Consider the following 12703-nt stretch of genomic DNA (forward strand, 5'->3'; position numbering starts at 1 on the left):
CCAGGTAGCCTCTTGAAAATTCTGTACACCCATGAGAGAATGAGAGTGAAGAAATGAATGATGTTTCAGAATCATCACTGAAACATTGTCACCTTACAAGCCCTGTGGTGGGGTCCCAGAAATCCCAGGGAGCCACTGGTCTAGAGACTTCCAGCCCTAACATCACAAAGCAGAAGATTGAAGTATGGGTCAAGAGATGAGGAAACATTTAATAATTGGCACTCTAAGAAAGAAAAATTTTAAAACATGCAATTAAGAAATAGGTGGTTGAGCCATAAGCAAGACATAGGCGATCTGAAGAATCCACGCTGTAAGGCCTTGGGCTGTGTTGTTTCCCTTTCTGTTAATGAAGCAAGGTATTTTTCTCAGAGTAGTCACATGTTGGTCTAAGCTTTTTAAAAAAAGTGTGTCTCCCACATGATATATATGGAACCTTCAAAATATATAACAATTAATATATGTATCATGATCTTTAATTACCCATAAAATACTTTTAGTTCCTTACATAATTCCCTACATATCAGGAGTTGAGAAAACTCACTACCCTTGCTGTTTTCTCTGAATGAATTCCATTTGGTCTGTCCTTAAATTGTGATACCAGAGTTCTGGGCTGAATATTTTAAAAAGGGACAATTCCTTACTTCGATCTAGAAATTAAAACTTCCCTGTTCTCTATTCATGCTAAATGGAAATGCACATACCATAGACTGAATCAAATTACAAAGCTATCCCTTATCTAACTTTATACTAGTGTCTTGGGTTTTGAGAAAGAAGAAAGGGAAGCATTTTTTGATATGCTATCTGTCCGAGTAATTGTGTCAGACTTAGAGGAAAGAGAATTCTAATTACTTAGATAGTTGTGCAAGAAATTCAGGTCTCAAACCCTCTTTTCTTCATTTAGCATATTGGAAATACTACACAGAAGAATGCCAAATTCTCAAGGACTAGAAATCAAATTAGTTTTCAAATTGAAAAAAAACATCAAGAAATAACAGCTTGTACTTCATTTGGGACAATCACAAACTCTGCACAGACATACTTGAAAGGAATTGCAAGATGGGCTGTGAAAGTTTTGTGCAGCAATAATAAATGAAACTGTGATTCCTTTTCAAGGTTTAGCCTCATTTTACAACAAGTGCATAGTGTTCTTTGTAGGACTGTTCCTAATTCTATGTACTTTTCAGCTGTACCTCTGATAGTTTTTGTTGTTTTTCTCTGGGAAATAAGGAACACTAGACAATAATAACATTTTCAAGGCCTGGGGTAAGCCTTGTCTGAGAATGAAAAATAAATGTATTTTTATTCTTGGAACCTTGCTTTGCAATAATCTAAGTTATCTACACAAGATGTATTCGTGGTTGAAAAAAAAAATCACATTTTTTTTTTTTTAAACAGAGAGGTGCTATACTTTTCTTAATTTATCCCCTCCCGGAGTTCACCAGATTGCATTACCACAATGCTGTCATCAGGAGTAAGATAGCTCTTCTTGACTCTGTGTATCACCTGAACAATAAGGGCTTCTCAGTAAAAAGCAAAACTAAAATGGAAAGAATGTTCTTGTTTATGAATGAAAATCATATAGGGGATATGGTAAAAGTAAAACATTTAGTTTTTATAGAATAAAAGCTTTAAAAATAATTATAAATAGGTATAAAGTTTGTATGTGTGTGTGTGTGTGGTTTGTTTGGACTTGGTTTTGTTGAACTTGGAGTACTTAATGATCCATCTGGCATTTTGTGTAGTGGGCAATTTATTTATTTATTTATTTATTTATTTATTTATTTGTGGAACATATTTTTGAGTATAAGTGCCTCTTATCACCTATTTAAATATAGGATGATTACTTCTACTGTTCCCATGTTCACTTTTAGTATTTGAGGATATCCTCAGTACACTTTTCAGCTTTTTCATAACCTCTTCTGTTTCATTGTAAATGCTAGGTCCCTAATTCCTCCCCTCTTTGCTAGTCTAATGACCAACTTCTGGTCTTATGTTTATCCCTAGAATCTACCATTTGAGCTACTCTCTTTACAGAGTCATTTAATCATCTGAAAACCTTTTTCTGAAAGTGGCTTATAAACTCTTAACCATGAATCAATGTTATGATCTCATATTTCAGTCTCTGTAACATGTATGCTGAGCATAAGCAGAGAAATTTTATAAATATGTGGATTGTTGCCACTACAAATTCCTAACACCCAGTATTAACATGGCCTTAACACTTCAGTTTTTAAAAAAAATCTATTGTAAAAAGTATTTATTCTTGATACTGTCACCTAGACCAATTAGATTAAATTTTCCAAACCTCCTTTAGTTTACCAAATCTTTCCCTCCTTCTAAATAGATGAGTTTTTTCACATCATTCAAAAAAGGAGGCATATGTAACATAAAATGCCTCTTCTATTCCCACACAACCCAGAACTGTTTCTTTGGCTCACAGAAAATGCATATTAATTGTATTCCAGATGTATCTTCATCTAGATGTCCCATAAGGAATCAAACTAAATGTGAGTGAAAGTCAAATAATTATATTCTGCCCAAATGTAATTCTGTTCCTAGCTTTCTTTTGGTGAATGGAACCCAAGTACCTATCAATTACCCAACCCTAAAATCTTAGACTCTTCCTACCCTCTAGTGCCTCATTCCTTCTGCTTAGTTCATCAACAAACACTATTGCTCATTTTGACTTCTCAAACATTCTGCCATCATCAGTTTTATTCATGTTTGTGTCACAGATAATCAACTAGCATGGTTCCCAGCTGGGCCCTGACATCCCATCTCCAAAATGTTCTTCCTAACACAGAAACCTGATTATATTTCTCCTGAGTTTCCAAGCTTCATACTTTCACAAATCACCTCATGGAAGGTTTTCTGAACTTTCATTTTCCAAGTAAACTTAAATTCTTGTTATGTAAAGCTGATTAAAGCAGAGTTGATTTGATGTGGGGAGGGAGTGCAGGAGAGATGTAAGTATAAGGAGTTCTGGGCACCCTGCCTTAACCCCACCTTTTTAGACACCCCCTCTTAAAGTGCTCTGCATGAGACTCCAGGGCCTGGACAATGCAGTCAAGAAGATGATACAATCTGAGTTCCATAGCATTAAGCACAAAGCCATGCAGTTTAGAGTCTGCCTGCAGGCCTAATTCTCTCTGTCTCCTTGCTTCCTGCACTCTGAATCATTTTCCGATTCAGCTCTTTGATGTGACTAAACCTCCTCTGCTTACTCAGAACTCTGTGCTTTCCTGAGTGATGTTCTCTCTGCCCTTATCTCACAGCAAAAACCAACAACTTCTATACTCAGCTAATGCTTCATTCTTATTCAATAGCACATGCCATGTCCCATGCTAGGAATGTAATGATCAATAAGATGGGATACCTAGGGTGTTCAAGTGGGAAGGAACCTGGGAACCCTTGTCAAAGTTGCACCATCTGACTCTTGTAGAATAGCTGGTGTATCCCTGCTCCTCCTGCCTATGCCAATTATGCACAGAAACTCCAGGAATTAACTGCCTTCAGCTAAATTACCTTTTTTTTTGCAGAGGATAGCAATGAACAGCACTACTTAGTCACTGTTACTTTCTCTAAAAAAGTAGTACCTGAAAGAGAATGTAATATTGTTGATTAGCTGGTTCAGGCACTCATATTGTATATTCTGTTGAGTTCCACAATGTCTAAGACAGAGACCCTGTAATAGTAAATGTCCATTATTAGCTATATGTCAATGTAAGCAATCTGCTATTACTTTTTAATTGCTTTATGGGAGAGAAAGAGACTTTCTTCATAAATAAGATCATGTAATGAATTGACCTGTTGTGTCCTTTAATTATTCACTTTATTAATTCAGGCATGCAACTATCTATTTTTAAACAAATGATGTGCTAGGAATTCTACAGGAAAGCTGAGGATCTGTTAGAGCCAAGAAAAGACAGACAATTAGGTGATAAATTATAATACAATAAAATAAATGCTCTGATCTATTTATCAGGATCATCTGGCTGAAGTTTTAACCATAAACTGAAATTATCCGGGTTGAGTAGAAGTAGGGGCATAGGTAGGAGAAGATGGGAAGGGAGTTCCAAGAAGAGTAACATGTACATTTCTATTAAAATGTAAAAAATATGTCTCATCAAAGGGCAGTACACAGACTGTAAGACATTCAGTATTTATTCATTAAAAATATTTATTGATCACTTACAATGTGCCTTATGCTATTCAAATTGCTGCAGAAATATCAGTGAGCAAAATAGAACTTCCTCATCCCCCATAGTCATTTACATTCTTGGGGGAGAGAAAAACTAATAAGTAAGTAAAACCATATAGCATGCCGGTTGGTAATGAGTGCTATTGGCAAAAATGAGTTAGATAAAAAGTATAAGTATGGGTCGAGGACAGCTCGGGTTCTTATGACTGAAACTGGGATGAGGCTTATAAGGAGATCATTTTCAGGGGTCCCAGAACAGAAGGCAGTCACTGGGTGCAGCCTGGAGGTTGGTAGCGGTCGTGGCAGGCTCAGAGTCCTGATGGCCTTAGGATGTTGGAGAAAGTTAGACTTCTGGGGTCTCTGCCTTGACTCACTGGGCTGGGACCGATGAGGTGACTGGAAGAAATGTCTGGAGAAGAGTCCGAGAGAGGCAGCCAAGGCCCCAGAGTGAAGAGTTTTGTCTGCCATGCTAAATTTTGAATTTTATCCAGAAGAAATGGGAAGCCATTATAAAGTTTTAACCCAGGAAATAATCACACAGCTGGTGTGTTGTGGAAGCTATCATGAAGTAGGATGAGGCTGAAGGTATAAAAGGGTCCAGAAGATATTTAAGATTGAGAATAATACCTGTCTCTGAAAAATTTAAGGTTTTTTATCTTTGATCCTTCTCATTGAGCATCTGATGTGGCAATGGTTAATTGATTTGTGCTGTTAAACTATAGTATCAGTAGTGGAATTTAGTTCTTTTTATGTTTTCTGTACAGCCAGGTCACACCGCATGTACTGTTTTTAAGCAGAGAAGTTAGAAACTAATTATTTTTGTCCATAAGGAAGTTAATCAAATTAAGAACAGAAAATTCTACAATGAAAATGAGATACTTGAACCTTTGGGAAAATGTTCTTTTGCCAAATGACATTTGTTCATTTGGCAAAAATGACTGATTGTTCTTGCCAAAAGACACACTTCATTAATTGTGCTGAGAAGAAACTATTACCCTTATCAGGACTGTCTCGAGGATATTAAAAATGTGTGTATGTGTGTTTACTGTAGGAAACTTTATAAGTCTTTTGTGTCTAATGAGCTACTTCTGTTTCCATAATGCAATAAGGGCAGACAAGGCCCTGATAAGAACACAAACCGAAAGAGTACAAGGCTTATGTGACTAGGAGATAATGGGGATTCTTGGCACATAGTGGACATTTAAAATATATTTGTACATTTATTTATGTTGATATGATTTTACTCTTTATAATAATGATTATAGTTTGTGTAGTTTATACACCTACATGCAAATGCTCTAGAAAAGAAGATAAAAAAATTTCTATCCATTGATCAATTAGCATTTATGTATACCAACATTAGATTTTTTATGCCTCTGTAATACCAAATCTGTACTTCGAATTAGTATTAGTGGTAGTAGTCCACAAATTATATCATTCCAATAAGTCTTTTATCCTGAAACCCTGATAAACCTTCACCGAAACCAGAGAAAAACCCACAACTTCAAGGATCCATTTACTATATAATTGCTGTTAGAAAAGGAAAAGTTTTCACTAAATTCCCCCTTTAATTAAAAAATGGGTTTGGGTATATTGGACTTGATTATATAGGTTTCTTTATTCTTCCATCTGAATGTTCTAAGTCAAATTTTGGTCTTCAAATTTTCCATCTTTACTATTAGATTTATTCACCCAGGTTAAAGATTTTATTGTACTTTCAGTTATATCTTAATAATTGCATGTTAAATGATAGTATTATCTTATGATTACTGTACTGTCATGATCACAAGTATTTATTTACAACTTTTGAGATTCTAATAAAGGCATATATGATAGGACTTTGCAGAGTCCCAAATCAATCAGAGTAACTTTGGTTTGTGAATATACACTAAAAATACCTAGTAATAGCTAGAAAATATATAATAGTATTGAGCATTTGCTTTGATCTGCTAGAATGAAAGCCCTTTGAAAAGGGGACTTTCATCTGCTTTGTTCAGTGCTTTATCCCCATTGCTTAGAACCTAGCTTTACATGACGAATAGGAAAAGTCCTTTATTTGGTTTATGTTTAGAAAGGGCATGCTAGTTTTATACTGGTTAGAAAATACAAATAAGCAAAAAAGAATCATTCACAATCTATTTGCCTTAAGAAAATGCTAGTGAAGATTTGGTAAATATGTATATATGTATGTGTGTGTTTGCACGTGCAAATACATACACACACTGCTCACAAACGTGTATGGTTTTGGATGGCTCAAGAAATGTTCTGAATTGAAGATAAGCAGTTAGAGCTCTCAGTCATGGCAAGGATTTATAATTTCCTTCCAAAGGTTTATGAAATAATCAATGTATGCACTCTTAAGAGTCTTGAAAACCAGACTCTTAAAACTTCATTTATTGAGAAGCTTGAGACAGATTCCTCTGATTTATGTTTCTCCCTCTAGCCCCACAGAATTATACTTAAATCATAAAAACCCTATTCAGAGTGCCTTTTGAGTTGTGGCTCCACTAACTGTCTTCATCTCTGTTTTGTCCTATGTAAAATGAAATGGTAAGTATGTTTATCTTGATGGGTATTATGGAACTCAAAAACTTAATGTATTAGGTATACCATAAGTGTTCAATAAATGCAAGCTAATGCTATTATTCATTAAACATTATTTCTCAACATTTTAGTTTGCATACATGGATAAAGGTCAAATATGATGTTTTTTTCCCCCTGAGATGTCATACATTCTGAAGAAGTACAATAAAATTTAAAGATTATTATTGAGATTTGTTTTAAAGTGACAAAGATAGAAAATTTAGAACCATGACCTATTTTAATATTTGCTGGTTTAACCCCGTACATAGGTATATTCAAGGAGCTGAAGTAATTCAACCAACTTTCAGTTCTCTACCTGCAGACAACTGTGTTGCCTGCACTGTCCAATATGGTAGCCACTAGTGCACCACAGCTATTTAACTTAAATATAAACTAGTTAACAATGAAATAAAACAAAAATTCAGTTCCTCATTCATACCAGCCACACCTCATGTGCTCAAAAGCCATATGTGGTTAATACTACTGTATTGGACAGTACATATGTAGAACATTTGTATTATTGCAAAATCTCCTATTGGACAGACTGATGTAGGCAGATCTTATTTTTACTGCTTTTGTGAAGAGCCTAAATTTGGGAATTAGATGACTGGTCTTCAAGTCCTGACTCCCAGATTGCTATGTGCAGTATTAGATATATTTAAAGTGTGTATTATAATTCACATTCATCCGCAGTTTACTTTATTCTCTGACTTTCCATTTTCTTTCCATCCATCAGTGTCCAAACAGTGTCTCTAAAATAGAATTGTAGGTCAAATAAGAGCACAGTGTGTAAGTGGTGTTGGCACACAGCCAGGGGTGTCGTTATCATTACTCCTTCAAGAGGTTGCTCTGCTCCTGGAACATCACCCAAAGGCCTGCACTTCAAGTGCTGTTCCTTGTAGTTGCTTGTTTGGGGGTTTTGCCAATGTCCAAACAGATGAAACCCAGAGTATGTTCTTAGAGGGACTTTTCCGACTCCAGCCTCTTGTCAGGGATTGTATACCACTACCTGTCCTCCTTTCATGAGAAATCACAGTCTATTTTATAGGCTTGATTGATTCATAACCTAGTGTATCTCATTCGGCTGCCAGTTTGCATAAGCATAAAAAATAATTATAATACTATTCTAAGATAAGCACAATTGGAAGGTTAACTCTAAAAATCATGAACTGTGTGATAATACTAAACAACTTTTTCCTCTTGACTGTCTTACTCCTCATCATGACTATTAGGATGGAAACTGGAAGTATGATTATGTGACCAATTGCTTCATAAGCCTGATAAATTCCTGCAAATTGAACCAGTACCAAAAAAAAAAAAAAAAAAAAATGGAAAAGCTGCATTGCCAGAGTGCTTTATTGCCTTATAAGTTTAGAAATGTAATTCATGTTATTAGTTTTGATTATTTCACTTTAATAGATGAAGGGAAACAATGGCGATAGCACTACTGTGTTCATTATCTGAAACGGGAGTGTTTGAAAGCAAACAAACTGGAGCAGAGGCAATAAATGAATGTATACCAAAAACCTATTTGCTAATAATTGAACCTTGAGACAGGAATTAAAAGTATCTATTAAAACAAAACTTTGTAGGTTATTGTTTCAAGAAATGGAGTGTTTAGGTGGGAGTACAATAAAAATCACGTGCTTGGAGAATATGGTATGAATAAGCAATTTTCAATTTGACTAATACTATTTTTGTAGTTAAACCTTTGAAGAGAAGAATGTGTGTGTGTATATATATATATAAATACACATATATTTCAGTGTGTATATATATATATATATACATTTATATAGATACTAAAATCATCATAGAAAGTACTCTAAAAGTTCAAGATAACTTTTCCTAATAAAGCAAATATACTGTAATTATAGTGCTTATTTTGTCTTTATTCTGTATGTTTTTTTGTACATTGTAATATGTATACATGTACCGGTATATGCGGGTGTGTAGATATAAATGGTTGCACCACGTTTGTAAGGAAATATTTAAAGAAACACAACCTTGGGCAAATCAGAGGACCTGAAGATTTGGTGTCAATCAATCGCATGGTCATCAAAACTAAATATTGATCCCTTGAAGCAAAAGAAAGACATTTTGTTTTGCCCAGCTTCATGTTTAGTTCCAGTTCTAATGAGAGACTTTCACTAATTGTCAGAAGGGTTAAAATGGTCTTTGTTAATGGGAAACAGATTTTTTCAGTCTCTTCATCACAGGCTTTCACTGTTAAAGAGGAATGTAGGATTCCATTCACTGTCTCACTGAGGAGCTATAGTCAAGCAACTAGGCTTATAATTTCTTGTTTTCCATTTGCATTGTTTCCTATGTGTTCTGCATAATTATTAACACAATATGCTTAAAAGGAAAAGTGCTTTTCTTCAGGACAGTGAACTGTCGTAGAGGTAGGAAAGTAATGGGAGAGACCTCCAGCCAGATTTCGGAAAAGAAAAACAATTACGAATGGTAGAGTAGGGTGGAAAAACAGTTTCTATGGAGACAGATGGAGGCCCCAGGGGCCTGCTTTCAAAAAATGAAATGAAAATATGAAAAAACATTTTTACCACAGAACAGAAAGTAGGCTGATCATGGGGAGGGGGATAAGAGGAAGAAAAACCCTGCAAGCCTTTTCATCAACTCAGCACCTCGAGATTTAGTCAAGTCCTGCTATATATATTTTTTGGTTATGAAGTAATTGTGAAAAAGGTCTTTCACATTTAATCATTTTTCCTTGATGTGCCATTACCATCATTGCAAAAAGTGAATAGTATACCACTCAAATTTGGCTGTAATTGGACTTGAGAAAGAGCTGATTAGTGCTTTATTGTGTGTTGTCATATACATCGATAAATCCTTCTTTAAATAAACTTTTAAGTTCTTGTGCTCACTTTGGCAGCACATATACTAAAATTGGAAAGATACAGAGAAGATTAGCATGGCCCCTGCACAAGGATGACATGCAAATTCATGAAGTGTTCCTTATTTAAGGAAAAAAGACATTCTTTAAATGAAAACCAATGACACAATTAAGTACATGATAGAGCTTTTAGTTTACTACATGTCATGAACAGAAAGTGGGAATTATTTACTCATTTTGTCAAACAAAAAGAATTTTAGACAATGTGTTTTTTCTACAAGGTACAGCTAAATATAAATTACACGCATATGCTGCTGCTCAGTATATACATTGCATACAGGAAAGGCAAACAACATTCCTGGTCCTTATATTATTCAATTGTTTATATTCAGAATTATGAAAGCTGATAATGAAATACCATGCGCCTTATGAACACAAGTGATCATAAAGTATTCTAAATAAGTGAAAATGTATAATGCGCTTGGCATTCTTTCAAACAAATGTCACAACATGTTCTTTTCATTCTTGTTTTGTTCTGTGTTTTCATGTAAAAGAGTTAAATCAAACTAATTAAATCATTCCAGGATCATAAGGACAAAGCACAGAAGAGAGGATTCGCTCATCAGGCAGGATGAGTTAGGCCATAGTTTACTCAACCATAATTCAAGTGCTGCATTCTCTGAGTCTAGAAGTTACGGTCACGTTAGGGTCAGTGCCAAGTGTCTTTTATCATAAGTTGGAATTGCTTATTGCAGCTGGCTAAGCTTTAGTTGTTTTTTTTTTTTAAAGCTCAGGATTGTCTTCCACTCTCTGCCTTCTTTCGTTTATAAAAATAGCTATATTAGTTTGTACTAGATACACAGTCACACTTCCCTTAAGAAAGAATATAAATTATATATATATATATATATGTATATATATATCTTTTAAAATAACTATAAAGAGTAGAATTTATGTGAAACATTGTATTTGAAATAAGACTTTGGTAAAGAAAATGAATGAAAGAGGTAAGGCAGTATTTTCAAACTGAGTTGTGACTCATTAATGAGTAGTGAATTCAATTTGGAGGGTCTTTGACAGAAAAGAATGAAATAAAATAGAAGGAGAGAGAATTGGTTACATAGAAAAGAAAATTTGGGGGCAGTTGTAAAACCTGCTAATGGCAAGAGAGTGTGTGTGTGTAAAAAGGTTTGTGCTGAATTAAGATATAAATTGTTTTTCTGTAATCCATTTGTGTAGAATAAAGAGAATAGATTTGCTAGTAATGAAACTGGGAGCTTACTCCCTCTAGCCTGTTTCTTATCTGTAAAATGGGAATAATACAGTCTACCTCCCAGGGTTAATGTTAGAAGTAAGTGAGATGATACATGTTAAAACTGCCAGCATGGTTCCTGCTCCTGTTAGACACTCAGTAAATGGTACATTTTATTAGTAGTAACATAGTGAATGATAAAACTAATTTATGACATTTCATAATTCATTATATTATATGCTGGCTATCTTGAGATGGCTGGAGGAGATCAGAGGTATTCAATCAGAGTTGCACATCAAAGGAAATAGACTAGACCAAGAGATGTGGTCAGGTAGTGGGATACTAAGGAATGATAGGCTTCTAGAACTGTATTTGGCTGGGATTATCCCTTCTAATCCAGTAAATCCTATCTGATAAGGAATCTAGTAGCCATACAGCACATTAGCCATCTCACCCAAATAGGTCTTATGTTGCCAAGTGTATCTCAAAGGATAATTGGGGTTTCAGGTCTTGTCAGATACTAATGATCTGGTTTCAGAGGTTTCTCTGTGAGATGGAACTGACCATTTATTGTGAATGGGTTTCATTTGATCACTGGCCAGATAACTGCCTTGTCAGCTGTTGTAAACAGGTATTCAAGTTCTCATTCCTATTTTGGGAATAGTCACAGTGAATGAGGTTCAGAAATAAAGTGTGGACCCTGTTAAAACCACACTCCCGTCATACGTTCCTACCTCTAAGTAGACAGCTGTCATGTTTATCCAGATTGTCTTGTTCCCTTCCTATCTTACTCATGGGCAAATTCCTTGATGAGAAAAGAATGTCTTATTCATGGTGCTGGCAAATATTTGACATAAAAACGTGTTTTTATGAATGAAAGACTCTTGATTTTCAGCATATAAATCTTATTGTAACAGACTCCATTTCTTCTTCAGTTTTTTGTGAAAGGCCCATTTTTAGTAACTTCCCAAGTGATTTATAGCTGTCACTGCCTAAAGCAGAGAAAGGTAGAAGAGAAAAGTGGTTCCTCATTTGTTCAAATCTCTACAATTCACCTTGGGCAAGAGGATTCTGACCCTAACACTCTCCAGTGGGCAGTCAGACTGTTTCCATGTCCCCGAATCCCAAAGAATGCTGCATTATTTAAAGCAGTCATAGAATATGTCTCACCTTGCTATGCTGGAGTTCCAGGGAATTTGGTTCTTCTATGCTTAAGAAATATATAGCACTCTACATGGGCTATGGGCTATGTGTTATTTATTTTCTTTGTGGTTTTTGTTTGTTTGTTTGTTTGTTTGAGAGAACTGTGAATTTTAAGAATATAAAGACAAATATTTTTTTTCCAGGTCTAAGAATGAATAAAGGCGCTATCACCCCTCCCCGTACTTCTCCTGCAAATACATGCTCCCCAGAAGTAATCCATCTGAAGGACATTGTCTGTTACCTGTCTCTCCTTGAAAGAGGAAGGCCTGAGGATAAACTTGAATGTACGTGTTTCTACATTTACTTTTCTTATCACAGTTTGGGTTTGGGGAAGAGACTTGATATTGATGAACTTTAAATTGTATCTGTTATGGTCGTCTAAATTTTAATTAAATAAAGTGACCTTGTGTAATAAGAAAAGAAGTCTTCTATGGAGAATCAGACAATTATAGAATTAAGAATCTAGTAATTTCAGGTTATTATCTATCAAGTTCCATTTGTTAGCAAGTATTTCTTGAGAATGTTTGTCAAAGACTTCTTTTTCTTGTATGTCCCTCAGTTTGGTAGCACAGTGATATTGGAAATATCCTTTAAGTTGGTTTAAGAA

General features: G+C 35.0%; 1 protein-coding gene and 1 non-coding gene across 9 annotated transcripts in view; both read left to right on the plus strand.

The window, feature by feature from the left end:
* The window catches only part of DGKB (diacylglycerol kinase beta), a 693448-nt gene that overhangs the window by 153376 nt on the left and 527369 nt on the right, over positions 1–12703 (plus strand). For all 8 annotated transcript variants that reach the window (XM_073238753.1, XM_073238761.1, XM_073238755.1 and 5 more), the window contains one exon: positions 12240–12380. In XM_073238753.1, coding sequence (XP_073094854.1) covers positions 12240–12380 — 141 coding nt within the window. The remainder of the gene's footprint in view (positions 1–12239; positions 12381–12703) is intronic.
* LOC118972676 (U6 spliceosomal RNA) lies at positions 9665–9771 on the plus strand. Its single transcript, XR_005061748.1, has one exon. It is a non-coding gene; the product is annotated as a U6 spliceosomal RNA (small nuclear RNA).

This window comes from Manis javanica, chromosome 6 (assembly GCF_040802235.1).
Source record: "Manis javanica isolate MJ-LG chromosome 6, MJ_LKY, whole genome shotgun sequence".
Taxonomy (NCBI): Eukaryota; Metazoa; Chordata; class Mammalia; order Pholidota; family Manidae; genus Manis; species Manis javanica.